This window comes from Acomys russatus, chromosome 3 (genome assembly GCF_903995435.1).
Source record: "Acomys russatus chromosome 3, mAcoRus1.1, whole genome shotgun sequence".
NCBI classification, from domain to species: Eukaryota; Metazoa; Chordata; class Mammalia; order Rodentia; family Muridae; genus Acomys; species Acomys russatus.
Window position 1 is genome coordinate 71,566,053 of NC_067139.1, and position 27,296 is coordinate 71,593,348.

A 27,296-nucleotide genomic window follows, 5' to 3' on the forward strand; every position below is an offset into this window, starting at 1 on the left:
AATTTAAATTAAGGGGGGGGGGCGGTGCGGGGAAGGCTGCAGAAACGGCTCAATAGTCAAGAGAACTTCTTGCTCTTTCCGAGGTGCCGGGTTCAGTTTCCAGCACGCACAGCCATGCAGGGATCTGCCCCCTCTTCTGACTTGTGCAGCCACTGGGTGTGCACATGGCACCCATACAAACCTGCAGGCAAAACACTCGCACATTAAATAAATAAATCTAAAAAAAATCTCTTAAAAATGGAAAAAATAATAACCCAACACTGGTTGGGAGACAGAAAATAAAAGTGAAGGGAACACAAACAGCCCAGCAGCTAGCTAGAGCAAAAATCCTTTCTCTGACAGTGCTCGGAACTAAGCCCAGGCCCTGTGCATGACAGGACGTAGGCCTCCACTAAGCCAGCCTTCCAGCCCGAAGGAAACGCTTTTATTAGTAGTAATTCCGTATATATATATACGTGTGTGTGTTATCCTAATGTTTTGTTTTGCCAAAAAGGCTTATCAGTTGCTCCCCTCTAATGTCTCAATTTCTGTTTTTTATCTAGGGTAGTTATAAGGGCGGGGCCCATTAGTGTTCCATGGTTATACTGTAACTTGAACCAAGGACCTTCTGCTTGTAAAGCAGAGGTGACAACCACTACACTTTGGAGCCCCTCTCACTAATGTCTAAGCCAGAAATGCATCAAAAAACAAACAAATATTTCCATAGTGGTTTTAAAGAAAAATTAAAATTATTCTACCTGTAACAAATACTGCGTGATGCAAGTTTTTCTCAATGTATTGCTCATATATAAACCTCCACCAGGAACTAGTAAGAGGCCTGTGAGACTGGCAAAGAGAAGCTTTAAGGGTGAGGGGTGGAAAAGAGAGCGGAACAAAGCAAACGGGACAGTGGGGCCCAGGGAACAGTGGGGCGGGGGCAGGTAGGTGAACAGAATCCCTTACTGTATCGAGAGACTTGAATAAAGAGGCCTTAAAGGAGGGGCTGAGGAGAAGCAGAAGATACCAGAATATAGGAGGCATGAAGCCAGAAGAGACGGTTAGATGGGAGAAGAAAAGGGATGACTAAGAGGGTCCCAGGGGAAGGGTTGGGGCGGGCAGTGGAGGAAGAGAGCGAGTAGGAAGTAAAGTGATGTTCATGTCTGTGTGTGTACGTACGTACGTGTATGTGTGTGTATATTATTTATAAGTATTATAATAAAGTCTATCACTTCACATGCTAACTTTAAAAATTAACAATTAAGAGGATAGCAAGCAAAATGGCTCTTTGGTAAAGGTGCTTGCTGCAAAGTTTGACAACCTGAGTTCATTTCTGGGGCCCACATTGTGGAAGGAGAGAACCAATTTCTGCAAGATCTCCACATATACCATGGCAGCTGTGTTCACACATGTGCATGCACATACGGACACATACATGAACATACATAGAAATACACATGCTTAAAGTACAATCAAAATTCGTTTTCGCAATTAAACCAACTACAGATTTATAAAATGAGTAATTTTCAAAGGGTTAAAAATAGCCAGATAGGTGGCCCATGCCTTTAATCCCAGTACTCAGGAGGCAGAGGCAGGAGGATCTCTTTGCGTTTAAGGCCAGCCTGGTCTACAAAGTGAGCCCAGGACAGCTAGGGCTACACAGAGAAACCTTGTCTCGAAAAAACAAACAAAAACAAACAAAAAAAGGGTTAAAAGCAATTTTCTGTGGTTTTAGAGGACTCTCTCTATGGCTCTGCCAGTCAAAAGAAGTAAGACTTAGTCTCGCCGCAGTCTTTCTCCAGCTTGCAGTCCTGAGAGGTTTCTCAGACCTCTCTGCATCTTGAATTCCTTAAATCCTCAATGTGAACGAAACCCAGAAAGACCACTGAGAAGTCTCTTTCCCAGTTCCATAGTCCTCCTCCTTCCTAGGCCAAAGGCACGCTTGAAAATGCCAGACCTTCCTTAGTATACAACACAGAAAAAAAAAGTTGGTTTTGTTTGTTTTTCAAGAAAGTGTTTCTCTGTGTAGCCCTGGCTGTCCTGGACTGGCTTTGTAGACCAGGTTGGCTTTGAATTCACAGAGAGCCACCTGCCTCAGCCTCCCAAGTGCTGGGACTACAGATATGTGCCACCATGCCCGGCTTTCAGAAATAATTTTTAAGTCAAGATAAAGGTAAGGATCCAAGATCGGCAATTTTGTTCTTGTAACTTGCATCGGACATGAAAGAACAGAGCAATTTATGAAATAGTGTGAAGGTGGGGAGCTGTATATAGAGGGGTAGGGAGGGGATTTCAAACATGGGAAACCTCAGAGGGCTATTGAGAAATCAGCTCAACAGAATTAACTAGCTACCACGTTTACAAGTTCTGCCAAGCACTGAGGGGAAATATACATACAACCCTAGTGAGAGACAACACTGGAAATCAGGAACAAGGCAGATGTGGTGGGTGGTCCACACCTTCAATCCCAATACTCAAAGGCAGAAGCAGGGGGTCACTGAAGTTCAAGGCCAGCCTGATCTGCACAGTGAGCTCCAGGGACAAATGCTGGCGCAGATACAGGGCCTTGGGATTAGTGGACACTGGCAGTCCTTACTCACATCACTGCTATAATCCAAAGAGACAGGAGAGAAAGCGGGATAGGAAGGGAAGGACTCTGTAGTAATCTGAAAGAAGAATGGGTGGTTACAAAGGGCCAGACAGAAAGCAGAAGCACCCTTCCTAAGGCTGAGATGTGCAAACACCCCACCACCCACGCTCACAGCTGTAAGCACTCAGGGCAGGGAGGCTACCACCAGAGCGGCCGGCACGCATGCATTCTAGGATGCAGGGAGACAGCCTCACCTGTGAGACGCTGCTCTTACCAAATGTGTCAGACACTACTTGAAGCACATGGACCAAAGACCACACGGTCCATCCAAAGCAGAGTTTACATCTCCCTCACTGTGACAGATAATTTCCTCTGCCTCACAAAGCAGTGGCGTCCTTCCTCAGCACCGTGAGTCCCACTACATTTAAACGGTGGACGTGAAAGCTGAAGGACACAGAAGCGAAAGTACCTGGCTAGGGTAAGGAGCTTGTCCTCCAGGATACTGGGACGGCATCTGTCCCCCAGGAAAGCCACCTGGGTGTTGAAAACAAACAATTTATATTGGACACAGAAGCACGACAGCATACATGCTATGCTATACTCACCGGGATAAGCAACACTCTGTTGAAGGCACAGAACGATGGGTTCCACACAACATTTTCCTGCTCATATAGCCATTGTCCTTTGTTCACATCTGTGCCCCCAAATCTTTCCTTGTGCCGCTCAACACAACCACTCTCTGTTTTCATTCCATATGCATTACTCCCTTTTGTTCTGCCTCCACCTCATGCCTCTAAACCTCTTCCTCAAGCTTGGTAGCTCACGCCATTAATCCCACACACTTCACGGCTGCCACTGACTAACCGAAGGAGCCTGCTGGTTTTTATGACTTCGCTGCAGCTTTCTCACCTGCAGAGTAGCGATAACAATGATACCTCACGCGATTTCCTAAAGATGAATATCTTGGCCGGGCATGGCAACGCACGCCTTTCATCTTAACACTCTGGAGGCAGAGGCAGGTGGATCTCTGTGAGTTTGATACCAGACCACTCTACAAAGAGTGGTCCAGGACAGCCTGGGTTACAGAGGGAGACCGTGCCTCAAAACAACCAACCAAACAAACCTCTTCCCCATCCCATGATCTTCACTAGGATAATCTATTATTCTTTTTTAAAGCATATTTTTTAAAATGTAACTTGATTTTTTTAACTTCATGTTTAGTGTATGACAGTTTTGATTACATGTATGTCTGGCCCGCCGCCAGCAGAGGCCAGAATAGGGTTTCAGGGCCCCTAAAACTGTGCCACCATGTGGGTGATAGGAATTGAACTTGCGTCCTCTTGGAGAGCAGTCAGCATTCTTAACCAGTAAGCCATCTCTCTAGCCCCAGGGTAATCTTTTTAAGTATTGATTTATTAAATGAAGACTCAACTTGGAGTCAGGCATGGTGGTGCACGTCTTTAATCCCAGCACTTGGGGGGCAGAGACAGGCGGATCTCTGGGAGTTCGAGGCCAACCTGGTCTACAAAGTGAGTCCAGGACAGCCAAGGCTACAAAGAGAGACCCTGTCTCAAAAAACCAAAAAAAAAAAAAGGAAAAAAAAAAGAAAGAAAACTCAACTTGGATCACATATATCTTTTAATAAGATCCTAACAAATATTGTATCTTTAATAGAATTATTTTATTTTTCAGATTATGTATGTGACTGTGTAGACTTATTTTATTTTTCAGATTATGTATGTGACTGTGTAGGTGCCTGTAGAGGCCAGATGTGTGGGATCCCCTGTAACTGGAATTACAACAGCTGTAAGCTGCCTGATGTGGGTGCTGGGCACTGAACCCAGATCCCCTCCAAGAACAGCACACGCCATTAACTACTGACTCATCTATTTAGCTCCACCGTACCTTAAAAAAACAGAAACAACAACAACAACAAAAGCCTTGAACTAGATTCAATTCTGATTCCATCTGGGATGATTGTCAGGGTACAGGCCTGGGGGTGGTTCCTTTAAAAACTGATTTTTGACTTTAGGACAGACTAGCTAATAGAAAAATGCCATTCCTCATCTCCATTTCACCGAGTATGATCTCAGAGCAAATTGATCTGCCATGATACCATATACTTAAGGTTATTTACGGAATCACATAAACATTCCCTGGAGACTGTCTCAGATATAAATCTAAGTTTGCTAGGTAACTGAAAAGCTCACAGAATTGTAACGCAGCTTCTCTCTAGAGAGCAGAACGCACCTGGCACTGGAACCTGGGCAGGTCCTCCACCGTACGACTGTGCAGGTGGCTGTGGGTAGCCAGAAAAACCTGCTCCACCGGGAGGGGCCCCAAAGCCTTGGCCTGGGATTAGGAAAAAAAACAAGATTTCACTAAACCACATTGAAGAGCCACATTTGGCAACCCACATCTGTAATCTCAACACTAGGGATGCTGAGCCTGGAGGACTGCCGTGAACTGGCAACCAGCCTGAGCCACCTAGTGAGCTCCAAGCCAGCCCAGGATGCAGGCTGAGACCTTGCCTCGAAATAAAGTCCTATAATACAGAGAAACTATAAGAAAAATTATCTAAGGCTACACAGAGAGACCCTGTCTCAAAAACAAAATTAAAAAACAAACAAAAAACCCAAACAAACAAACAAACCAAAAAAAAAAAAAAAAAAAAAAAAAAAGAAAAGAAAAGAAAAAAGAAAGAAAGAAAAGAAAAATATCTATTGATATCGGAGGAAAATAAATGCCGGTGATGCTGTGACAGTTATCCCATCTGTGTATATCCAACTTGTCCTCAGCTCACAGTGAACTGGGAACTATGTTCAAGGGGTAAAGTGAGATGGCTCAGAAGGGAAAAGCAATTTACTGCCAAGCCTGACCCCCTGAATCACTCCCCAGAACACACATAGTGGAAAAACCGATTGTGACCTATACAAACATACCATGGCAGTCATGAACACACACACACACAAACCCATACAGAAACATAAAAAATTATTATATTGAGTTTTAAAAGTTTTAATACAAGCTAGGCCAGGAGGCACGGGCCGTTAGTCCTAGTACTTAGGAGACAGAAGCAGGCAGATCTCTGAGTTCAAGACTAGCCTTGTCGACAGAGTAAGTTCCATACAGCCAGGCTACACAGAGAAACCTCATCTCGAAAAACCAAAAGTTTTAGTACATTTAACATCTTTAGTAACTTAAAATACAACTCACTATGGTGAGTTTAAAAAAAATTTTTTTTTCCTTCCCAGAGGGTACAAGAGCTCCACACCGAGACCAATAGAGCCAACAAATCTGATGCACCAACCAAGGACCACACATGGTGAGGATCTAGATGCCCTGCTCAGATCTAGCAGATGACAGGCAGCAGAGTCTCCTTGTGGGTCCCATAATATGGGGAGTAGGGACTACTTCTGACATGGACTCTGCTGTCCACTCTTTGATCACTTCCCCCTGGTGGGACAACCTGTCCAGACCGCAGAGGAAGAAGATGCAGGCAGTCCAGATGAGACTTGCTAGGCTGGGGTCAGATGGTAGGGGAGGAGGACTCCCCCTTTCTGAGGACTAGGGGAGGGGAAAGGGGGTGAGGGAGGGAAGGTAGGACCAGGAGGAGACAAAGGAGGAGGCTACAATCAGGATGTAAAATGAATAAATTAAAAAAAATTTTTTTTAATTAATTTGTTCCTTTTGTTTTGTGTGTGAGTGTTCTGCTTGCACATTTGTATGTGAGCCACATGTATACCTGGTGCCCTCAGGGGTCAGAAGAAAGCAGTATATCCCCTGGAAATGGAGTTATGAATGTTTGCTGAACCTCTGTGTAGGGGCTGGGAACGGAACCCAGGTCCTCTGCAAGAGCAGCAAGTGCTTTTAACTACTCGGACATCTCTCCAACCCCTATGGTGTTTTTCTTAAATCTTTGGATTAAGTGGTCCTAAAACCTAAAGTTAACATGTCATGCTAATTAAAGTTTCTGTCTTTTTTTTTTTAAGATTCACTCATTTTATGTGTAAGGGTGTTTTGTGTGCATATCAAGGCACCACATTCACGCGATGTCCTAGGCCAGAAAGGGGCATCAGAGCCTTTGGAAACAGAGGAGCAGACAAGTGTGATGTACCGTGTGGGTGCTAGGAACCTAAGCCAGGTCCTCTGGAAGAGCAGGCACTACTCTTGCCTACTAAACCATTGCTCCACACAATGGTCCTCCATCTGTGGGTCGCTACCCCTTCGGCAACCCCCCCCCCACATGTTTACATTACCTACTCATGCACAAAAATAATTATATCACTGGGGTCACCACAACACGAGGAACTGCATTAAAAGGCAGCAGCGCGAGGAAGGTTGAAAACCCTGCTCCAGCCCCTCTCAATCAGTTACTGACAACAAGCAGTCATTTTCTTCCCAATCACAGGAGAGCCTGTCAGTCTCCCAGCTCTCCTAACGTCTGAGAACCTCTGCTCTTTAGCTGTCTGTGGCTAACTAAGAGTAACTCTAAACTCTCACAGTACAAGAAATAACTTGTACTGTGAAAAAGAGTAAAAGAAAGGGGGGGGGGGACAAAAAGAACACTTTAACCTATCTCAAGTGAGCCACTGTAACTCTCATGACCCACAGAGCTTACCTCCAGGATAAGCCGGAGCGCCCCCTGGGTTTAGGGTGCTAGGATAGCCCCCAGGGGCTGGATAACCGCCGCCGCCGGGTGTAGGATAACTTCCAGCTCCTGGGTAGCCACCGCTTGGTGCTGGTGGGTAAGCACCTCCTCCCATTGGTGGAAAGCCACTAGGATAAGGATACTGACCCGCAGGGGGAAAAGAGGACTCCTGACCTGCGGGCTAGAAAAATTAGGAACATGTCTAAGTGGGCAAAATCATAAAAACATATGACCCATTTAAAAATAACAAAGAGTACTATTCAGGTATCTTTCCCCCCTCCTCTCTCAAACAACAACAACTTATCATTTCTGGTATTTTTAAATTTTTATTTTATTTATTATATACACAGTGTTCTGCCAGAAGAGGGCACCGGTTCTCTTAATAGATGGTTGTGAGCCACCATGTAGTTGCTGTGAATTGAACTCAGGACCTCTGGAAGAGCAGTCAGTGCTCTTAACTGCTGAGCCATCTCTCCAGCCCCATTTCTGGTATCTTATATTAACTTTATTAATCCTATCCCATTTTGTTAGTATTTTTATCAGAACTCAGTTAAATTTAATTCTGTGTAAGGTGGACAAGAACAGTCCATTTCTCAATAGGAATCAGAACCAGCTGCTGAGTTCCCACCCCATCCTGTCTCCCTCTTCCCCCACTTCCCCCTCAGCTGGTGAGTTCCCACCCATCCTGCCTCCCTTTCCCCCCCATCTCCCCCCTCAGCTGGTAAGTTCTCACCCATCCTGTCTCCCTCTCCCCCCCATCTCCCCCCTCAGCTGGTGGGTTCCCACCCATCCTGTCTCCCTCTCCCCCCCATCTCCCCCCTCAGCTGGTGAGTTCCCGCCCCATCCTGTCTCCCTCTCCCCTTCATCTCCCTCCTCAGCTGGTGAGTTCCCACCCATCCTGCCTCGCTCTCCCCCCCATCTCCCCCCTCAGCTGGTGAGTTCCCACCCATCCTGTCTCCCTCTCCCCCCCATCTCCCCCCTCAGCTGGTGAGTTCCCACCCATCCTGTCTCCCTCTCCCCCCCCCATCTCCCCCCTCAGCTGGTGAGTTCCCGCCCCATCCTGTCTCCCTCTTCCCCCATCTCCCTCCTCAGCTGGTGAGTTCCCACCCATCCTGCCTCCCTCTCCCCCCCATCTCCCCCCTCAGCTGGTGAGTTCCCACCCATCCTGTCTCCCTCTCCCCCCCATTTCCCCCCTCAGCTGGTGAGTTCCCGCCCCATCCTGTCTGCCTCTCCCCCCCCATCTCCCTCCTCAGCTGGTGAGTTCCCACCCCATCCTGCCTCCCTCTCTCCCCCTCTCCCCCCTCAGCTGGTGAGTTCCTGCCCCATCCTGCCTCCCTCTCTCCCTGTCTCCCTCCCCCCCCATCCTTCTTCCTCTGCATGGCCTTACTATATATCCCAGGTTCCCCTCAAGCTTCTGCTCCCCTTGCCTCCACCTCTGAGTGCTATGATAATAGGCATGTGCTATCAGACCTGTGCTTATCAAATATGATAAAAGATCTTCCCCTCCATCCTACAGAGGAACCGACAGGGAACCAGCGCTGGGAGCCCAGAACACCGCATACAACAAAATCTCCTTCCACTGAACCCTATGCTGTACGCTATGGCTGACCTCCAGGAGACTTGAGGCAAGCAAAAAATAAATTTTTATTTACTGTGTTACATCACAGAGACGTCAGAGTTGTCTGTCACCACTCAGACTGACTGAAATGATGCCACATTGGGAATATATTTGCAATCTTCTCAATTTACAGAAAGTTATATATTTATCTTGCATGAAGATGCACACATTATTATTCACCTGCAGAGGCCCTTCTTTTATTCTCCCTGGGATAGAGTAATAGCCTGGCATACCATTTATCAGTCTCACTTATGAACTTTGCCCCCAGAGCAGTATGGCTATCAACAGGTCCAGGTGCTCCAATCCTGTAATTTAGCCAAGCCAAGCTCTCCTTAGTTTTTGTTTGTGTGTTTCTGGAGCCTTGCACATGCTAGGCAAGCATGCTACCCTAGGCTACCTCTTCAGACCACTTGGTTACTTTAAGCCTTCCAACACAAAAGCTAACCAGTGAGTCCTGGGAGGATTTTGCAGGCATGCGCATGTGCTTGCGCCCTCCTCCTCCCAACCCCACACGTGCCATATTGGCTTAGAAAGTAATTATCATTTTAAAAACCTAGCTTTCAAGTTTTAAAAGCAGCCCTTGAGCCAGGTGTGGTAGTGTTTATTTTTAATCCCAGCATGGGGGGAGGGGGGGGCGCGCGCGCCAGGCAAGAGGTTCTTTGTGAGTTTGGGGTCAGCTTGGTCTACATAGTGAATTCTAGGCCAGCTGGAATTACAAAGTGAGACTTTTTCTCAGAAAACAAACAATAAAAGGTTGGGGCATTTCACATAAAATGCAGATTTCGGGCTTTACTCCGCCTAATTTAGCAACACTGGGTGTGTTAGCACACAGCACATGGGCTGGAGCTCAGCAGCCTTCGTTGCCCATCTATGACACACCTTATATTTCCAGACAGCACTGTCTTTTCTCAACGATTTATAGCCCTGGATATGTGGGTTCACGACCCCTGCTCTGGGGCACAGGCCGCTTCTACATAACAACCATGTGAAAGATGAGTGATTTTTGTATTTTGACAGCAATACTTACAGGATATCCGGGAAAAGGTGGGTAGCCTGTCGGGGGATAGCCCGGGTATGACATTCTGTAACAACAACAACAGCGTCATCTTAAGCCATGCACACACACACAGTGTTAGGGTGGACATTAAAATGTGGATAATGGGGCCAGAGATGGTTCAGTGAAATAAAGGCACCTGATAACCTGAGTTCAATTCCTGGAATCTACATGGCAGAAGGAAAACACTGGCTCCTCTGTGTTGTTCTCTGACCCTTGCAAGCCTGAGATCTCTGTGAGAAACCCTAAAGACACCCAAGGCCGACCTAAGACACTATTACAGATGAGGAGTAAATGAACACAGACTATCAAATACAAGGGTGGGACGCAACTATGATGCACAATCATCGCAGTAAAAAGGACTGAGGTCAAGGACCAGCGGCCAGGGGTGTGGTCAGCATGGGGAAAGCGGTGTAAAAGTCAAGTATGGTAACCACACCTATAATCCTTGGGCATGAAGCCCTGGGTTTTATGCCCTGCGCCATGAGGAAAACAAAAGGCAATTAGGAGGCCTTCAGGCCTGGTGTGGAATTACACACGCACACTTCCAGACCATATACATCCCTTACCTGTCTGTCAACAGAGTCACTACTTAAATTACCTAGTATTCTAGTGTAGGATGTAACCCAACCGTTTCTATCCATCTGTGGGGACGACTCTCCTGTTCTTCATTTCTGTTTCCACAGCATGGTGTTGCAGCAGGTCTCACCCCAACACCATGGCTGCCTTGCTAAGATTACTTCCCACTTATATATTTTTCCCCCATTTATATTCTTGCTTCCACTATCCCAGCTTTCCGATTTCCCTGGACAGCATCATTAGCTACCCTTTCCATGAACTATTACTCCTAAGACCTAAACTCCACAGTGAGTTACTTGCTGATGTATCAAATAAAAACTGTCAGGGTTGCCCTGATATAACTCAGGCATGTACTTAACTTGTTCTGTCCTAGCTTCAGACCCCAGTAAAATCAGGGAGGAAAAAATAATGACCAAACATTCCAGTCCCCTTGGTACTGGCTCCAATTTATAGTCAACATTTTTTTTTTCCTCTTTTTAAAAAGACGTATTTGTTTCTATGTGTATGTGTGTACACAGGTACTGGTGAGCATGTGATGCAAAAGAAAGAGCCGGATCCCCTGGGACTAGAGCTGATTAAGGGCAGTTGTGAGCTGCCACATGGGTGCTGGGAATTGATCTCAGGTCCTCTGGAAGCGCAGCAAGTACTCTTAACTACTAAGCCTCATCTCCAGCCCCCTTACCTATCCCCAATGCGAAATTTCTATGTAGAGGAATTTTAATTCAGAACATGGCTGTTCTGGCAAGAGATGGATCCAAAGACCTTCTAGGTCTGTGTGATTTGACTGGAACATAGACACAAGTCTTTAATCCAGGAGACATACGCAAACAGATCCGAGTTCACGGCCAGCCTGGTATAGAGCAAGTATCAGGCAAAGAAAAGCCTGGGTCCAGGGATGGTGGTACAGGCTTTTAACCCTGAACAATGAAAGTAAAATTAGTTTATAGAAGGAAGCACCCATGTTTGAAAGTGATGTCTAATTGAGTGGCAGAAAAAGTGACACATAACAGAAAGATTTGACAGAATAGGATATGCCCAACTCTCATGAGAGAGGAAAGGGAAGCTACTTAAGGGGCAATGCAGAGAGAGGGAGAGGAAGAGAAAGGGAGGAGGCAGTTTTACCTGGACAGTAATAGAGAGACAGGTCGCAGAGAGAGAGAGAGAGAGAGAGAGAGAAAGAGAGAGAGAGAGAGAGAACTCAGGTGAAGACAGAATGAGCCAGAGAATGAGAAGGAGCCAGAAGATTAGGAAAGACTGCTGGAGTTAGTTTGCAGCCAAGCAGAGCAATTCGGAGGCCAAGGGAAAAAGCCAGATTGAGTAAATCAGCTGGGAAAGGAGTTTAAGCCAGAACAGCTGAGTTGAACCATCCAGCTATGAGCTCAGAAAGAACAAGAAAGGGTGATCCTGTTCATCAGTGAGTCTCAGAGGCTGAAAACATTCTAGGTCTATGTTAGATTGTACAGAGGCTAGAAGCTTCCAGGATTAGGCCTAGGTCAGCAGACGACAGGAGTAAGTCTCTGAGACGACAACTGAACAGGTGAATAGTTTCCTTTACATCTCTGAGACTGCAACGATTCTCACTCATCATTCCTTCTTTAATCCACTGACCTGGCCCTCAAGCCTGTGATCACGCATCCTTTCTTACTTTAGGTTAAATCTTTCCTCCTTTCTTTAAATAATGCAATGAACAAAAAGTGGGATTCTCAGACTTTATACATGTAAATCACCTGAGAATTCACTGGGGAATGCACTGATTCTGTAGTTCTAGAATGGAAGCTGAGAGTCTGCCCCCACCCCCTTTCTGAGGCAGGGTCTCACACTGTAGCCCAGGTAGGCTGGAACTCAATATATAGACAAGGCCGGCCTTGAACTTGCAATTACCCTACTGCCTTAGCCTGCTGAGAGTACAGGCATGTGCTAGCACTTTGTGTGCGGTGGTGGATTTATGGAGATCAGAGCTCAGTCTGAGAACGTAGCTTTTCTCCTTGCATTATGTAGGTTCTGGGCGAGGGGTGGGGTGGGGTGGGGGGGGGCGGGGTGTCAGGCTTGGGAGCAAACACATCGTGTCGGTTATTTGTCTACCTGACACAAGCTAGAATCACCTAAGAGGGAACCTGAATTGAGAAAAATGCCCCCATCAGACTGATCTATAGGCAAACCTGTAGGGCATTTTCTTGATTGACAGCTGACGTGGAAGGCCCACTGTGGGCACTGCCATCCCTGGGCAGGTGGTACTAGGTTGTGTAAGAAAGCAAACTGAGCACGGCAGGAGAAACAAGACAAGAGTGTTCCTCCATGGTCTTTACTTCAGTTCCTGCCTTCAGGTGCCTCTGTTGAGCTCCTGCCCTGACCTCTCTCATCACGGACTGTTGGAATTACAAGATGAAATAAACTCAGCTCCCTCTATGTTACTTTTGGTCATGGTCTTTATCACAGCAGTAAAAACCAAACCGGTACATACCTTTAGCCCCTGAGCCATCTCACCAACCCAAGATTCTGTATTTCTAACACAATCTGCAAGTTAATGTTGTATATTCTTTGGTACCGTGGTATTTTAGCATTTCTTGATCTATTTTCTAACTTGGTAGATTTAAAAATGTATGTTTTGTGTTTTTCCCCCATTGTATACATAAATTATTTCTTTTACCTCAAGACAGTAAACAAGTATTGGGGTGAAGTTTAGTGATGTAATATGCACACACATGGGGCCTGGTTCAAGTTCCCCAATATCAAGAGATAATAAATCCAACTCAAGTCAATTCTTATGAAAGGTCACTCTATAATTAGTAGCCTAGATGCTCATAAAATATTCAGAAAGCATCCAGCCTTTTGTGTGCCCAATATAAAAGGGTGTAATAATTCCTGTGCTGCTATAAGTGCCACTTAAGGCATAACCATAGAAAAGCAGCTATAACTGGGCATAAGCAATATCAGGGTTTATAAGTCATTAAGATAGATAAAGCTGGGGAAATGGCTAAGTCTGTAGAGCTTGCCATTTGTTACGAGAATCTGAGTTCCAAACCCCCAGCATCCACATAGAAAGCCGGGTGTTACAGCACAAGCCTGCAACCCCAATGCTAGGGGCAGGGAGGACAAAAGAGATGAAATCCCACAAGCTCGCTGGCCAGTCTAAGCAATCAGTGAGAGTACTGGGTTCAAGGAGGGCCACTGATGCCAAGCATAAAGTGGAGAGCGACAGACAACACCTGTTATCAGTTTCTGGTCTCTACAGATGCACATACACTGGCGTGCACTTTGTATTCAGAAACATGTACACACATGTGTGTCCCGCTACACAAAGACAGTAACATAAAAGGAAAATGACCCAGCCTGGTCTCAATTACTTAAACCCAAAGACCTATGCATTAAAAGAGGAAAAGGCTAAATTCTTTCCTTCCTTTCTTCTCTTTTCTTGATTGCCACCAGAAATAAGGGCAAGTCTGCAGTTTCTAAAGGATGGTCAGAGGACCAAATGAAAGAGATTAGGATTGTTTTGTTTTGTTTTTTCGAGACAGGGTTTCTCTGTGCTAGCCTTGGCTGTCCTGGACTCACTTTGTAGACCAGGCTGGCCTCAAACTTACACAATCCACCTGCCTCTGCCTCTGCCTCTGCCTCCCAAGATTAAAGGCATGCACCACCACGCCTGGCTGAGATCAGGATCTTAAGGAGAAAATCTGAAAGTAACTTGTGAAATAATGTTTAGGGTCACAAAAAAGTTAAAACACCAAAGACTACATTAGCTTTTTAAAGCTTTACCCTCACAAGGAAGGAAAATATTTTCTTTCTTTCTTTTTTTTATGTGTAGTATGCACAGGTATGTGCATACATGTGCATGTACATATGTAGACCAGAGACTGATGTTGGGGGCCTTCTTGATCATTCTTTATTCTGTTTACTGAGGCAGGGACGCCCACTGAATCCAGGGCCATTGGATGCACCTGGTCCAGCTAGGTCAGACTGCCCACTCTCTGCCTCCCACACGTAGGGATAAGAGGAGGGTTGCCGCAGGGACCCAACCGCACTCCTCACACTAGCAGGGAGGTGTTTCACTTCCCGTTGGCCATCTACCTAGTTCTCCAGGCCCAGGCAGAAGAACTGTCCGGACTCTCAAAAACAAAAGTTAAAGGGTTTATACTGTGGCTCAGGTGTAAGGAGAGGTGGAGGAAGACCTGCGTTCAGATTTATAGAAGCTGGGAAAGCAGCTCAGGCCTTTAATTCCAGCACCCTTATGGTGAGATGGGAGGCAGAGACTGAAGAATCCCCAGAAGTTTCCAGGCCAGCTAGCCCAGTGCACAGGACAGGAAACAAGAGACCCACACCCAAAATTTTCCTCTGACCTCCATATGTACATTGTGGCATGTGCTCCCAGCCCCGTAAACTTGCACACACATGCATGACCACATAGATAAAAGAATGAATCACTCCAACAACAAAGTTCTATTTCTACATTTTCAGCTACAATATTAAATCTTACCTTTAAGGGCCTAGAGAACTTATACCAAGATTTTCAGGGCTGGGCATGGTGGCACACGCCTTTAATCCCAGCACTTGGGAGGCAGAGGTAGGCGGATCTCTGTGAGTTCAAGGCTAGCCTGGTCTACAAAGAGAATCCAGACCAAAAAAAAAAAAAAAAAAAAAGCTACTCAGAGAAGCCTTGTCTTAAAACACCAAAAAAGAAAACTATAGGTCACAGAAATACACTCACAAATGCACACTTATGTATGCACTAAGTACTAAGCTATTCATTATAGTATCATCTTAATATAAAAAGTTGTTAAAAACAATGTAAACATCATTCAGAGACGAGGGAAACACATTATGAATGTTCATAAAGTAAAACTATAAAGTAAACTATATACCTTATAAAATGTGGTAGCTTTTAAAAAATCCATATATAAAACCATTTACCTCACATGTTAAGTGAAAAAAAGCAAGGTGGAAAACTGCATAGGACATCCATTTTCTTCTATATGTACACAATCTCACCGAAAGGACACACACAGAAGCAAAAAAAAAAAAAAAAAAAAAAAAAAAAGGTGGCAGACTCTTTGGGAGAATGCTTGGGGAAGAGGGGACAGTGGACAAAACAGCTTCCTCTTCAATGCCTTTTAAGCACCTTTAAACATGGCTCATGCGATCTCTTCAAAAAGGCACACTTTAAAACCTTCTATAAAAAGCTGAACAAACCTCAGGGTGACTCAGCAAATTACTCAGCTCTGCTCAAGGACCAGGATTCTATTGAGTGAACTAAAGTTTTTGTTTTTCCCTTCAACGTCTATGTTACAACTTTTAGAAAACTTGGAAAACTCATTCCTGGCTGTCCAAACCATCTCCACCCAGTTGAGTCAGCTGGTAAAGGGGTGCGTCTCTGTGTGAGTCTCAGCTAGAGAGGCCTAGGGCACAGGCAGGCAACAAACAGGGAGGAGAAACAGGAAGTGCGACTTAAGTCAGGCAAGAAGAGAAACAGTTTTCCAAAGGCCGCCTCTAGGTTCCTGAAGGGCCATTTACAACAATCGCTGACCAGAATAACATGGATAGAAGGCTAGTCCTCTGCATGGGGGGTTGACAGCCCTCTACTCAACCACGAGAACTAACGAGAAGGTAGCCTGAAGTGTGCAGGGCAAAATGCTTTTCCTAGCCTAAGTGGTAGCTGTACTGTAATTGGACAGATTACCTTATCCGAATAGCTCACTATCACCTGGCAGCAATTAGGCAATGTAATGAGCAGTATTAAGATAGCCGGTGTCTTTTCACTTGTCCCTTTGCGTAGCCATTCCCCTCTGAGCTTTGGTTGGGCTGTTCCCGGGATTTCTGATGAGGATCAAGGACTAGGAATGAAATCTCAAGTGTTACTTCCTAGAACAGTTGTCAAGAATTGTAAGCCCAAGCTACCATGTCCAGGATGGTAAAATCTGTCCTAGGTGTCATTAAGCACAACACAAACTGCCCCCAAATTCCACTGAATTTGCTGTGTCACCAAAAAGTCTAGTCACTAGCCAGACCCGGCTTTCGGTGCAGTTCTTTCTCGGTGTCCTGGGAGGCCCTTCGCCAGGGCCACCCCTCTGGCCTCAAGCCTACCTGGGGCCCACCCGACTGAGAGCCGGGTGCCACCGCTCCCTGGCATCCCCACTATGCCAAGCCTAACAGAGGACCGACTAACAGGCCTTCCCGGCCCTCCCACCCGCGGGGCAAGCCTGCCCAACCCACCCCAGCACCCGAAACCTGCCGGAGCCTCCGCCGCTCCAGCTTGAGAGCCAGACGGGAGCTTGGGGACGAGCTGACAGGCCGGCGGGAAAACCGCAAGAGGAGGGGGTGCAAGACCTCACCTGAACCAGGGAGCAGCGTCACACCCTAGCCCGCTTTTCGGTAAAATGGAGCCAGGGAGCGCTGGAGGGCGTGGCGCCTGGGCGGCGCCAGGGATGCAGGCTGCCCGGACCGCCCCCTTAGCTCGGGCGGGACCCCACTCCCCTCAGGTGGCTCTGCTGGTTTTACCACGTGTTCAGGTCTCCCAGTGTCTACTCCCGGTGGAGGAGCTACGTACGGAGGAGGCTGCTGCTTTTGGGTTCGCGCGGGTGGGCGGAGCGGAGGGGGCTCCGTGGGACTAGGAGCTCAAGCCTTCAGGGTATCCTGAGAACCGAGGGCGAGTTTGCCTCCTGTTATAGGGAATTCTGGGTAGACGGAACTGGAGCCGAATTAAGCAAAACTAAGCAGAGAGGAGTTGATTCAAGATTCTACTGGTTCATTGGTGCATTAAACTCACCCTACAGCTAAATTTGAGGCAGTTACATGAAATGAACTTGGGATGCTGGACAGTCAGACAAGGAGGGCCGGCCAGGGAGCTCCTGGGATTTGTGTCTGCCTTCTTAGTGCTGGAATTACAGGCTTGCACTTCCACATAACAAGCCATCTCTCCATCATGGCTTTCACAACAACAAAAACATGGTACATAGGCCTGAGCACAATTTGTAGGAATTGCTTCTCTTCCTCTACCATGTGGTTTCCAGGGATGGGATTCAGGTCAGGTGTGGAGGCAAGTGCCTTCACGTCTCAACACACTGCGATTCCACTACACACACTCCTTTAAGACACATGGAGGTCAGAGGACTGGGGAAGACAGTTCTCCCTTTCCACCATGTGGGGTCTGAGAACGCAGCTGTGTTTTTCAGGCTTGGCTGCAAGGCCCATTTACTGGGTCATCTCACTGGCCTAAGGGGCTTTCACTTTCCTGATAATTGAAACATTAAAACTTAGTAATTTTAACTTTTCTGTTTTTGTGTTACTTTCCTGAGGGGAAAGGCTAGCAGTGAGGAGCCAAGGAATAGCACAAAGTCACCCCACACAACAAGCCTCACCCGACAGATTTATTGGGACACAAGAGGGAGGGTGGCTACCTCTGTTCAGTGGAGAAGCAGCAGAGAACTGAGCAGAAGGCAGGCTTTATATAGGGTGTCTTGGAGGGGGAGGGCTGCATGTGGCAGACTTTTCTAGGTTGGCTTGATCTTGGGGTAAGCTCAGGGATTGGTGGGAATCTGTGGCCTAATTTTGAGCTTTTTTTCTGTAGGGTGGGACCCCTACTTTCCAGCTAGAATAGTCCGGGGGTGGGACCTGGCGGCTGGAGGTCTCTAGGGGGCTGCATGGCAGGGACGCTGCCTAAGTTGGTGTGAACAGCCAACATTTGTGCTTACGTATTTTCTTCCAATCGTTTAAAATCTTTTTCAATCTCTGAACCATTTTAAGGAGTGTCTGAGCTGACCTAGAACTTGCTGTGCTCCCAGAGATAGGCCTGACTGAGCACGTCTTGTCTCTAGATAGTCTTGTTTTGTAGCCAGAACAGCCTCCCAATTCCCGACCCTCGGCCATACTGCCACTTGTACTGGAAGTCAGTCGGAATTCGTTTTACATCGTATGAATTGGGGCTCCAACTTTATTCACACGTGGCTGTCCAATTGTCGCAGCGCCGTTTGTTGAGAAGTCTACTACTCTTCAGCCTCTCCTACAGAGCGAGCTCCAGGACAGCCACACAGAAACCCTCAAAAAGGAAGGGAGCACAGTTGAACCCGAGTCACTCACTGTAAGCTGCAGCTGAGGGGCAAGTGGAGTTTGACCACCTGAAGATGTTCGTGGAGAATATTCGGCAGCTTGGCAGCAGTGCCAGCAACTTCCAGCCCGGCAGCCAGGCGGGGCTCAGCCAGAAGTTGTTGAGTTGGCACTTATGGCCCCACTGGCCTTCAAGCCTGGACCCGGCAGGGGAGGCCAGCTCCATCCTGGCTGGACCCCACAGGAGAGCCTGGGTCCTTCCTGACCCAGGGAGGAACTTTCTTGTTACGGGCTTACAGGGCATAGATTAAGTACAGATAGCTAGCTGTATGATAGATATCGGGGTGCCTTCTAGAAGTTTTTGAAAATATCGATCAAGGTCGAAATCCTCAGCGCTAAACCAAGGGCTCTAGCTAAAAACGAGCAAGTTAAGGGGAAGATTGATACAATGAAGAAATTTAAAAGCCTGCTGGTTCAGAAACTTTCTAAAGTGTTTCCAGAAGATATAACCAAGTACCTGAGCATTTGGGAGAAGATCCACACATTCTTTTAATTGCTGGGAGTGATCCAGCGAGCAGATGTGCCTGCCTTCCAGCCACATGGCCTTGTTTCCACCTCCTCTCCCCATCACCTGACCTTGCGGGACTCAGGATAGAGGAGACCCATGCCCCAGCTATCCCTGAAGCTCTCACATCCTTCTTTTTCTAGGGAAGACAGACTCACTGAAACGTAATAGGGATTCTACTTGACATTTTCTTTTTATGTTGTCTGTTGTTACACTATCCATAAGAGAAAACGTGGTTTTCTATTTACATTTTCAGGTGTTATACATAAGAACAACTGCTTTCATGCATTTCAACTAGACGTAATAAAGTCTTAAGTTTTACATGCCTTAAAAAAAGGTAAAAAGGACTGTCTGGGGCTGGAGAGATTGGCTCAGAGGTTAAGAGCACCACCTTCTCTTCTACAGGTTCTGAGTTCAATTCCCAGCACCCACATGGCAGTTCACAATCATCTGTAATGTGATCTGATGCCCTCTTCTGGCCTGCAGGTGTATGTGCAGGCAGGACACTATACATAATAAATAAATTTATCTTAAAAAAAAAAAAAAAAGAAAAGAAAAGAAATGTCTGTCCCTTTGATCCTTGTCAAGAATCAGGTGACTCATAAATAGTAAGGATGTTTTTCTACCTTTTGCCTTGGTCTGAATGTATGCATTCCCTACAAAATTATTGTTTTGAAGTCTTTGTCTCCAAGATGATGGTATCAGACAGTGAGGCTGTTGAGAAATGACTAAGCCATAACAGCACTACCCTAAATATGGGATTACTGTCCTGGTTTAAGAGGCATGATGGAGTTTTGTTGCCCTTTTAACAGGTAAGGACAAAGAAGAAAGGTGCTGCCTTCTATAAACCAGGAAATGGGCTTTCACCTTCCAATGTCTTGGCTTATGAATTCTAAGAATCTAGAAGTTTGAGAAATAAATGTCTTTTTTCCTTTGGTCTTTTTCCTTTTTCACAAAGGTTTCTGTTGCAGGATATTTGATTCCATTGTGAGCCCCAAGATTGTGAACTGTAAAACCCTGTTTCTTTATGGGGTGGTTCAGCCCTAACACACACCTTTAATCCAAGAACTGTTTACTGCAAACAGGTGATTATGGTGTGGCTCAACCAGCTCTAACATACATCTTTAATCGAAAAATGTTTATTGTAAACAGGTGGTTATGGTGTGTGTAGATCAGCCCTAGCACACACTTTTTTTTTTTTTTGGTTTTCTGTGTAGCCCTGGCTGTCCTGAACTCACTTTGTAGACCAGGCTGGCCTCGAACTCACAGCCTGCCTCTGCCTCCCAAGTGTTGGGATTAAAGGTGTGCACCACCAAGCCCGGCCCTAGCACACACTTTTAATCCAAGAAGTTTCTGTTTATTGTAAATAGGTGATGTTTACAAGATGTGGCTCAGCCCTAGCACACACCTTTAATACAAGAGCTTTCTATATACAGGATTTAATAAAGTTAACTCTAGGTCGAAAGGCAGAGCAAGAAACCAGCTGACTAGAATTAAACAGAAAGGAGGGGCACTGAGTTGAGTGGAATTTAAGACAGCGTGGAGAAAATGGAGCTTTTGAATTATTTAGGTCTTTAGCTTTTAGCTCTTGGCTTTTTCATCTTGGGCTGCCCGGTGAGCTAGCAGGCATTTTCGGGCATTTTCCTCATGGGCCGTCAGATGAGTTAGCAGCAGGCTCTTTAGCTTTTTCCTCCTGGGATGTGAACTGAGTAAGGAGGTCAGCTGGGTGCTTTCTCTGCCTCTCTGAACTATCAGATTTTTCACCCCAGAATCTGGCTCCAGAGTCTTCATTGGGAAAATTGAACATTTGGAATTCTCATTCTTTGTAACACCACATTTCAGCCTGCAACTCCTGCTTCTTGTGTGGCCGAGGCAGATGTTATTAAATTCATGGTCAGCCCGGGCAACTCAACAACACCCTATCTCAAATAAATAGATAGATAGAGATAAATAACAAATTACAAAGGAGGGCTGGGAATGTAGCTAAACGGTAAAGTACTTGCCCAGTATGTACAAGGGCCTCCCAGTTCTACGGGAAAACAAAGAAATGAGTCTGGCCATACTAAACTCTCATTGGTTTAGACTTTTTACTTGAACTGTGAATAAGGTTTAGCACACAACAGGTTTCAAAGCTAGAAAAAAAAAATTGACATCAACAGGGTAATTTGATTAAGCTTCCATTCTTCAGGCATTCAGTTACGATTTGGTTCAATTACAGGAAAAGCATCTGCTTTTTCTTCTCACTGCTTCTCATCTAGTTGGCAGGAGGAACGTCCCAAAAACATGACGTAGTAGGCACTGCTGTGGACTGGCTGCTTGCTGGGGTTAGAGTAGACCTGTTCCGGCCTGAGGGACGGGAAAGGGTTAGCTCCACAAGCAATGACGTGTGCATCTAAGTTCACCAGAATCTGCAAAGAGGCTTCAAATTCCTGTCGGCTGTGGGAGAAGGAAAATACCTCTACTGATTAGGAGAGAACAAAAAAAACGCCCATGTGCAGGGCAGTTCACGATCAATCCCAAAATTATGTAAAGCTGGCCTTAGGGAGGGCTGTTTTTCCCTCCCAAGCGTCTCCCTTATCATGTAACATAGGGCTGTTCCCAGGGGTTTTTGTTTTTGTTTTTAGAGCCACATTCAGGAAGGAAGAACATCTTCCTAAGATAGATGGGCAAAGGGAATCAAAATGGGTTCATCTGCGTATGGGAGAGAGTGAGTCAGGACAGGATCACAAACAGAAATAGGTAAAAACCTGTAAACAGTAATCAGTGTTGGGATCTCAAAGTCACGAAGCAGCAGCAGGGTAGGTAGCCAAGCTTCCATCAGGACTGTCGAGGCATGAAAACCTGAAGAACAAGAACGGCATTGGGAGGAGAGGGAAGAAAGGCCGAGCACAGCCTAAGAGCAGGGCGCTTCTTTGCTTTTATCTACTCATCCCTCATGCTCTTCATGCCCAGTTCTCACCATCATGAGCTACCCAAGTTCTTCATTAAAAAATGGTGAACCAAGGTAACAGGCATGGGAAATATCGACCAAACTCATCATTATGCTGTATTTAATGATGACGAAAAGAATGAGTAAGAACTAAATGAAAAAAGATGGGGCTGGAGAGATGGCTCAGGGGTTAAGAGCACTGTCTTGCTCTTCTAGAGGCCCTGAGTTCATCTCCCAGTGACACATGATGGCTCATAACCATATGTAACGAGATCTGGTGCCCTCTTCTGGCAAGCAGGTGTACTCGTCAGAACACTGTATACATAATAAATTAATAAATCTTTAAAAAAAAAGAAAAAAGAAAAAAGATGTTAGTTGTCCTGGCTAGTTTTATGTCAACTTGACACAAGCTAGAGTCATCTGAAGAGGAGGAAACCTCAATTGAGAAAATGCCTCCATAAGATCCAGCTAGGGCATTTTCTTAGTTGCTGTGGTGGCTTGATTAGGTACGGCTCCTATAGTCTCATATGTTTGAACGCCTGGCACATAGGGTGTGGCACTACTGAAGAAGGTGTGGCCTTGCTGGAGAAGTGTGTCACTACGGAGGCAGTCTTTGAGGTCTCCTATGCTCAAGCTACACTCAGTGGCACACAGTCCCCTTCTGCTACCTATGGATCAAGATGTAGAACTCTCAGCTCCTCCTCCAGCATCTTGGCTGCCTGGACACTGCTTAACCTCCCACCATGATGATAATGAATTAAACCTCTGAAACTTAAGCTAGCTTTAATTAAATGTCTTCCTTTATAAGAGTTGCTGAAGCCGGGTGTAGTGGTGCATGCCTGTAATCCCAGTACTTGAGAGGCAGAGTCTCTGAGTTTGAGGCTAGCCTGGTCTACAAAGTGCGTCTAGGGCAGCCAAGGATACACAGAGAAACCCTGCCTAAAGAAAAAAAAAAAAAAAAAACCCAAACACACTCCCCCTCCACTCCAAAAAGAAAGACTTGCCGAGGGGTTGGAGAGATGGCTCAGAGGTTAAGAGTACTGACTGCCCTTTCAGAGGTCCTGAGTTCAATTCCCAGCAAGCGCATGGTGGCTCACAACTATGTATAATGGGATCTATTGCCCTCTTCCTGCATGCAGGTGCACATGCAGGCAGAACACTGTATACATAATAAATAAACAAATTTTAATAACATCAACAACAACAAAGAGTTGCCATGGGCATTGTGTCTTTTCACAGCAATAAAACTCTAATTAAAACAGTGACTAATGGGGGAGGACAACAGTCCACTGTGGTTGGTGCCATTCCTGGACTGGGTTCTAGAATAAAGTAAGCTAAGCAAGTTGCGAGAGGCAAGCCAGTAAGCAGCACCTTCCATGGCCTCTGCATTAGCTCTAGGTTCCTGCCCTGCTTGAGTTCGTGTCCTGACTCCCTTCAGTGACGGACTACAATGTGGGAAATGTAAGCCAGATAAACCCTTTTCTCCAACTTTCTTTTGGTCATGGTGTTTCATCACAGCAACAGAAACACTAAGTAGAATGAACAGCTCTTACCTGGATGGAATGCAGCCACCAAATCTGGATGGGCTAGATTCCCGGTCTCTATCTGCTCCTCCCAGAAGTCATGATACAGGGCCCTGTGGCCACTAAGCTGAATTGTTCCAGGCTCCGGGGTTAAAGGTGAGGAACTCTGTAAAAGGTCAGTACTCACATCCACACCCACCATGACCACATGGAAGCCAAGGTGTTCAGGAAACATGTAGCCAAGCTCATTATAATCTCCGGAACGAATGAGAAATGTCTCCACATGGGAAGCACCAACCACATGCAGTGTGCTTCCCCCAGCCTTTGCAACATCTATTGCCAGAGTCCGAAGCCCTAGGCCAAGGGTCAAGGGCCGTGACAGAACATCCGTCATCAGCCGCTTCAAAGAGCCACGAAGGACATCTGCGTCTGGCCGCGGCCTTCCTAGACTGGCCCAAAGCATGGTCATAGCATGGCTACCAAGAACAGCATTCAATGCAGACTCTAGCTGTGTGCCCCTCATAGAAAACCAGGTATCCCAATCCTGTATATCTCCAGGCGGCAATGGCCAAGGTCCTGAGGGTAGGACAAAATCACCTGTGGGGCAGAAGGAGTAAGTAAGTGAACAGGGCTGGAAAGAAGAGGGGACAGTTTTTGAAAAGGACCTGAGTTTTGTTCCAAAGCTCAGCCACACTGGGGAGCTCACAATTGCTTCTAATTCCAGTTCTAGGAGATCCCATGCCCTCTTCCAGCCTCAAGAGGCACTGCACAAACCCACAGTCACATACCTATAACTGAAGAAAGGAAAGGTGAATCCTTCCTTGGGTTCAAAATTCCTTCCTCAATAATTCTGTCTTCATTTTGCCAACTTGTAACTACAAGTATACGCGTTCTTTGACACAGTCTCTCATTTTCCTCTTTAAACAACATGCTTTAACTTTCTTTCCAAATAACATCAACAATTGCCATTATGGTACAATTTCTTAACACCCCTACTCTACCTGTGACCAAAAGCCATTCCATGACGCGATCCACAGCCACCAGACGGAGCACTTGGCAGACCTTCCTATGCGCTGGCCAATCTGACCTCTGGCACTCTCTATCACAGTAGTAGACGTTTCTGCACCTGAGAGAACGAGCCACATCACAAAGGCTGCTGGGTGTGCGGAGGGAAGGGGGCTGGATAGCTGCAACTACAGAGAGAGGCCGATGGAACAGGTGATGGTGGTGTGGACAAGAACGCAAGTGACAGCCCAAATGCAGGAGCCACGTGGCAGATGAAGCAATTGGTCTTCGAGTGCTGCCGCACCTCCACCTACCTAAAACAACTGAGGTTGTTAAAAAGCATCTGCTCATGCTTTTTCTTAACAGGTGTGACTCTGCCTCCACCTTCTTAGAACAAATGTGATCCTACCCTCTGTGTGCTCAAGAACAAAGCAGGAAGAGTTATTTTATCTCCTACGATAGCAAAAATACACAGGATTAAAACTGGGGCCACACAAAACGAGGAACTATTAGTTCTGAAACCAAACCAAAACCAAGCAAAACAAAACCAACCAATTAAAAGCCTTTAAGGTTGCTCTTCTTGGAATGAGGATTTAGTATAGGGTCACCTCTGAATGTTTCTCAAGGGCACCCCACAAGTCACCTCGTACAGTGCCGGAGAACCTTGCCATTGGAAAGAGCATTAGGGAGTGCTTTGCAGTAAGCACAGAATCGGAACGTGTCCTCCATCCTCTGGAACATTTCTTGTTGACATCGAAATCCAAAGCTTGATACTGGGGTTCCCCCATCTACCACCAACCTGTAGAGACAGCATGGAAGAAGATGCAACAGGGACGCGTACCTCCCAAATCTCTTCTGTGCTTCCTCTGCCTTGCATAGATTTTTATGTTATCTCAAATGTACCCATTTTTCTTAAGCAAATTCCTCTATAGTAACATGACTGACAAAGGTCACAGTGAGAAAACACCCAAATTACACTCTTCTACAGAGATGAGTCTGCCTTTTCCACAGAGCTAGTCACTCACTTGTATTCTTCATAGCTTTTCATGTTCAGCTTTTGAAGGATCAACTGGGACAGACCTGGTACATTATTGTCCAAGGACATGAAGCCAAGCACATCAATACTAGGGCCAGGTTTTGAGAGGTTTGGAGGCAGCAGAGACACTTCTGTGGGTGGGATTTCAACCATGGGAGTCACTGGTGGAGGTTTCTTGCGCTTTCGCCGCTGTGAACGTGGAGCCATGTCCAATGAACTTGGGGATCAGATGCTAAACAGAAATGGAATTTGACAAAATGAATGCATGTTTTCAGATACTTGGTCTAGTCACATTCAAGACTCGGAGGCTCGGCTATCAGAGCATTTATTTACTAGTTACAGATTATTATTGAGAAAAGCAGTTATAAAAATAAGAGGCGACCACCAGACACATGGTGGATCATTTCTATAATGCTAGTATTCATGAGGCTAAGGAACATAAACAGTTCCAGGCCAGCCTGGGCTGCATAGCAAGACCCCATCTCAAACAAAAATGAAAACAAAACCAAGAGAAGAATTACATATAATTAATTCTGTGATATATGAAGTTCTATATACAGGTAAATAAATGTACAAAGTAAGAAATTACAAACCCCTTAAAGAGGCAGCGGATAGGAACTGGTTTGATCAAAGGAGCCTATAGTGGGAGTTTTGTTTTCTTTAAAAACTCGTTACGTTATGCGAACATGTTTTTGTTTTAATCCTAGGTGTGGAACACGGGGCTGCCTCAGACTGTCCACAGCAGCAGACTATTTGCTTCCTTCAGACTCTGAAAGAGGTGTGATCTTGGCCAGCTGCAGATAGTTTAATTCTGGCCAGAGCCCAGAGAGGGAAGAGGACTCCAAAAAAAAGCTGCCGCTCTCCCCTGCTGCTGGCTGCTGTTGCTGCAGTTTGATTGAAAAGCTGGACATGTCCTGATTACAAAGATTGGCCTTGCCCCAAGGAACCAGACGACCCTAACCAGCAGGAAGTAGCCTAAGAGACCTATGCCCCCTTACCCCACTGGTGTTAGGGTGTTGGAAGGGATTGGGGTGGAGGCAGAGGTGTAAGAACCACAATAAAATAGGTTTTAAAAAAAAACTTGCCAATAGTAGCCCCTAGGCTTACCTATGACTACCTTTTTTTGGGAGGTGGGAGAAGACAGGTCATATAGACTAGAAGAGCCCTAATCTGTTGCTGAGGATGACTTTGAGTCCCTGATCCTCTGGCTCTATTTCTCAAGTGCTAGGACCACATCCATGAATGCTAGTCAAGCACTCTAAAAGTAAACTACTTCCTCAGCCTAACTTTTTTAATGAAAGAATATATTAATATATTAAGCACGTAGATTTTTTTTGTAGCTTGCTTTGAGACATTCTTAGGTAGTTTAGATGTGTGCTACCATATATGTCTCAGTATACATATTGTTAAATTAACTTTAAATTTAAAAACATTTTGTAGTGTTCTGCCTGAACTGCATGTACACCTGCCCGCTAGAAGAGGGCACGAGATCTCATCATTATAGGTCGATGTGAGCCACCATGTGGTTGCTGGGAATTGAACTCAGGACCTCTGGAAGAGCAGACAGTGCTCTTAACCTCCGAGCCATCTCTCCAGCCCTAAATTAACTTTAAAAAAGAAGAAAAAGCAACCCAAGTTTTGGTTATTCAAAATTACCAGCAGCTGGAAAACTGGCTAATCTAACCTAGTTGTGAAGATAAACCTTAACTCTTTTAACTGTTGGCCAGCCTGTT

General features: G+C 45.9%; 2 protein-coding genes across 2 annotated transcripts in view; both read right to left on the minus strand.

Annotated features, from left to right (window-relative positions):
- The window catches only part of Anxa7 (annexin A7), a 29,979-nt gene extending 13,000 nt beyond the window's left edge, over positions 1-16,979 (minus strand). The window contains exons 1-6 of the mRNA XM_051142686.1: positions 16,795-16,979; positions 9,863-9,917; positions 7,188-7,398; positions 4,817-4,918; positions 3,036-3,100; positions 2,577-2,642 (exon numbers count right to left, since the gene is read on the minus strand). Coding sequence (XP_050998643.1) covers positions 2,577-2,642; positions 3,036-3,100; positions 4,817-4,918; positions 7,188-7,398; positions 9,863-9,916 — 498 coding nt within the window. The 5' untranslated portion in view covers position 9,917; positions 16,795-16,979. The remainder of the gene's footprint in view (positions 1-2,576; positions 2,643-3,035; positions 3,101-4,816; positions 4,919-7,187; positions 7,399-9,862; positions 9,918-16,794) is intronic.
- A 3,672-nt stretch (positions 16,980-20,651) lies between these two features.
- Mss51 (MSS51 mitochondrial translational activator) lies at positions 20,652-26,715 on the minus strand. The gene is given in 7 exon segments (XM_051143345.1): positions 20,652-20,855; positions 21,287-21,506; positions 21,818-21,911; positions 23,553-24,119; positions 24,524-24,648; positions 25,171-25,326; positions 25,553-26,715. Coding segments are annotated over 7 exon segments (1,584 nt in total). The 5' UTR covers positions 25,771-26,715.
- Between the last annotated feature and the right edge of the window lie 581 nt (positions 26,716-27,296).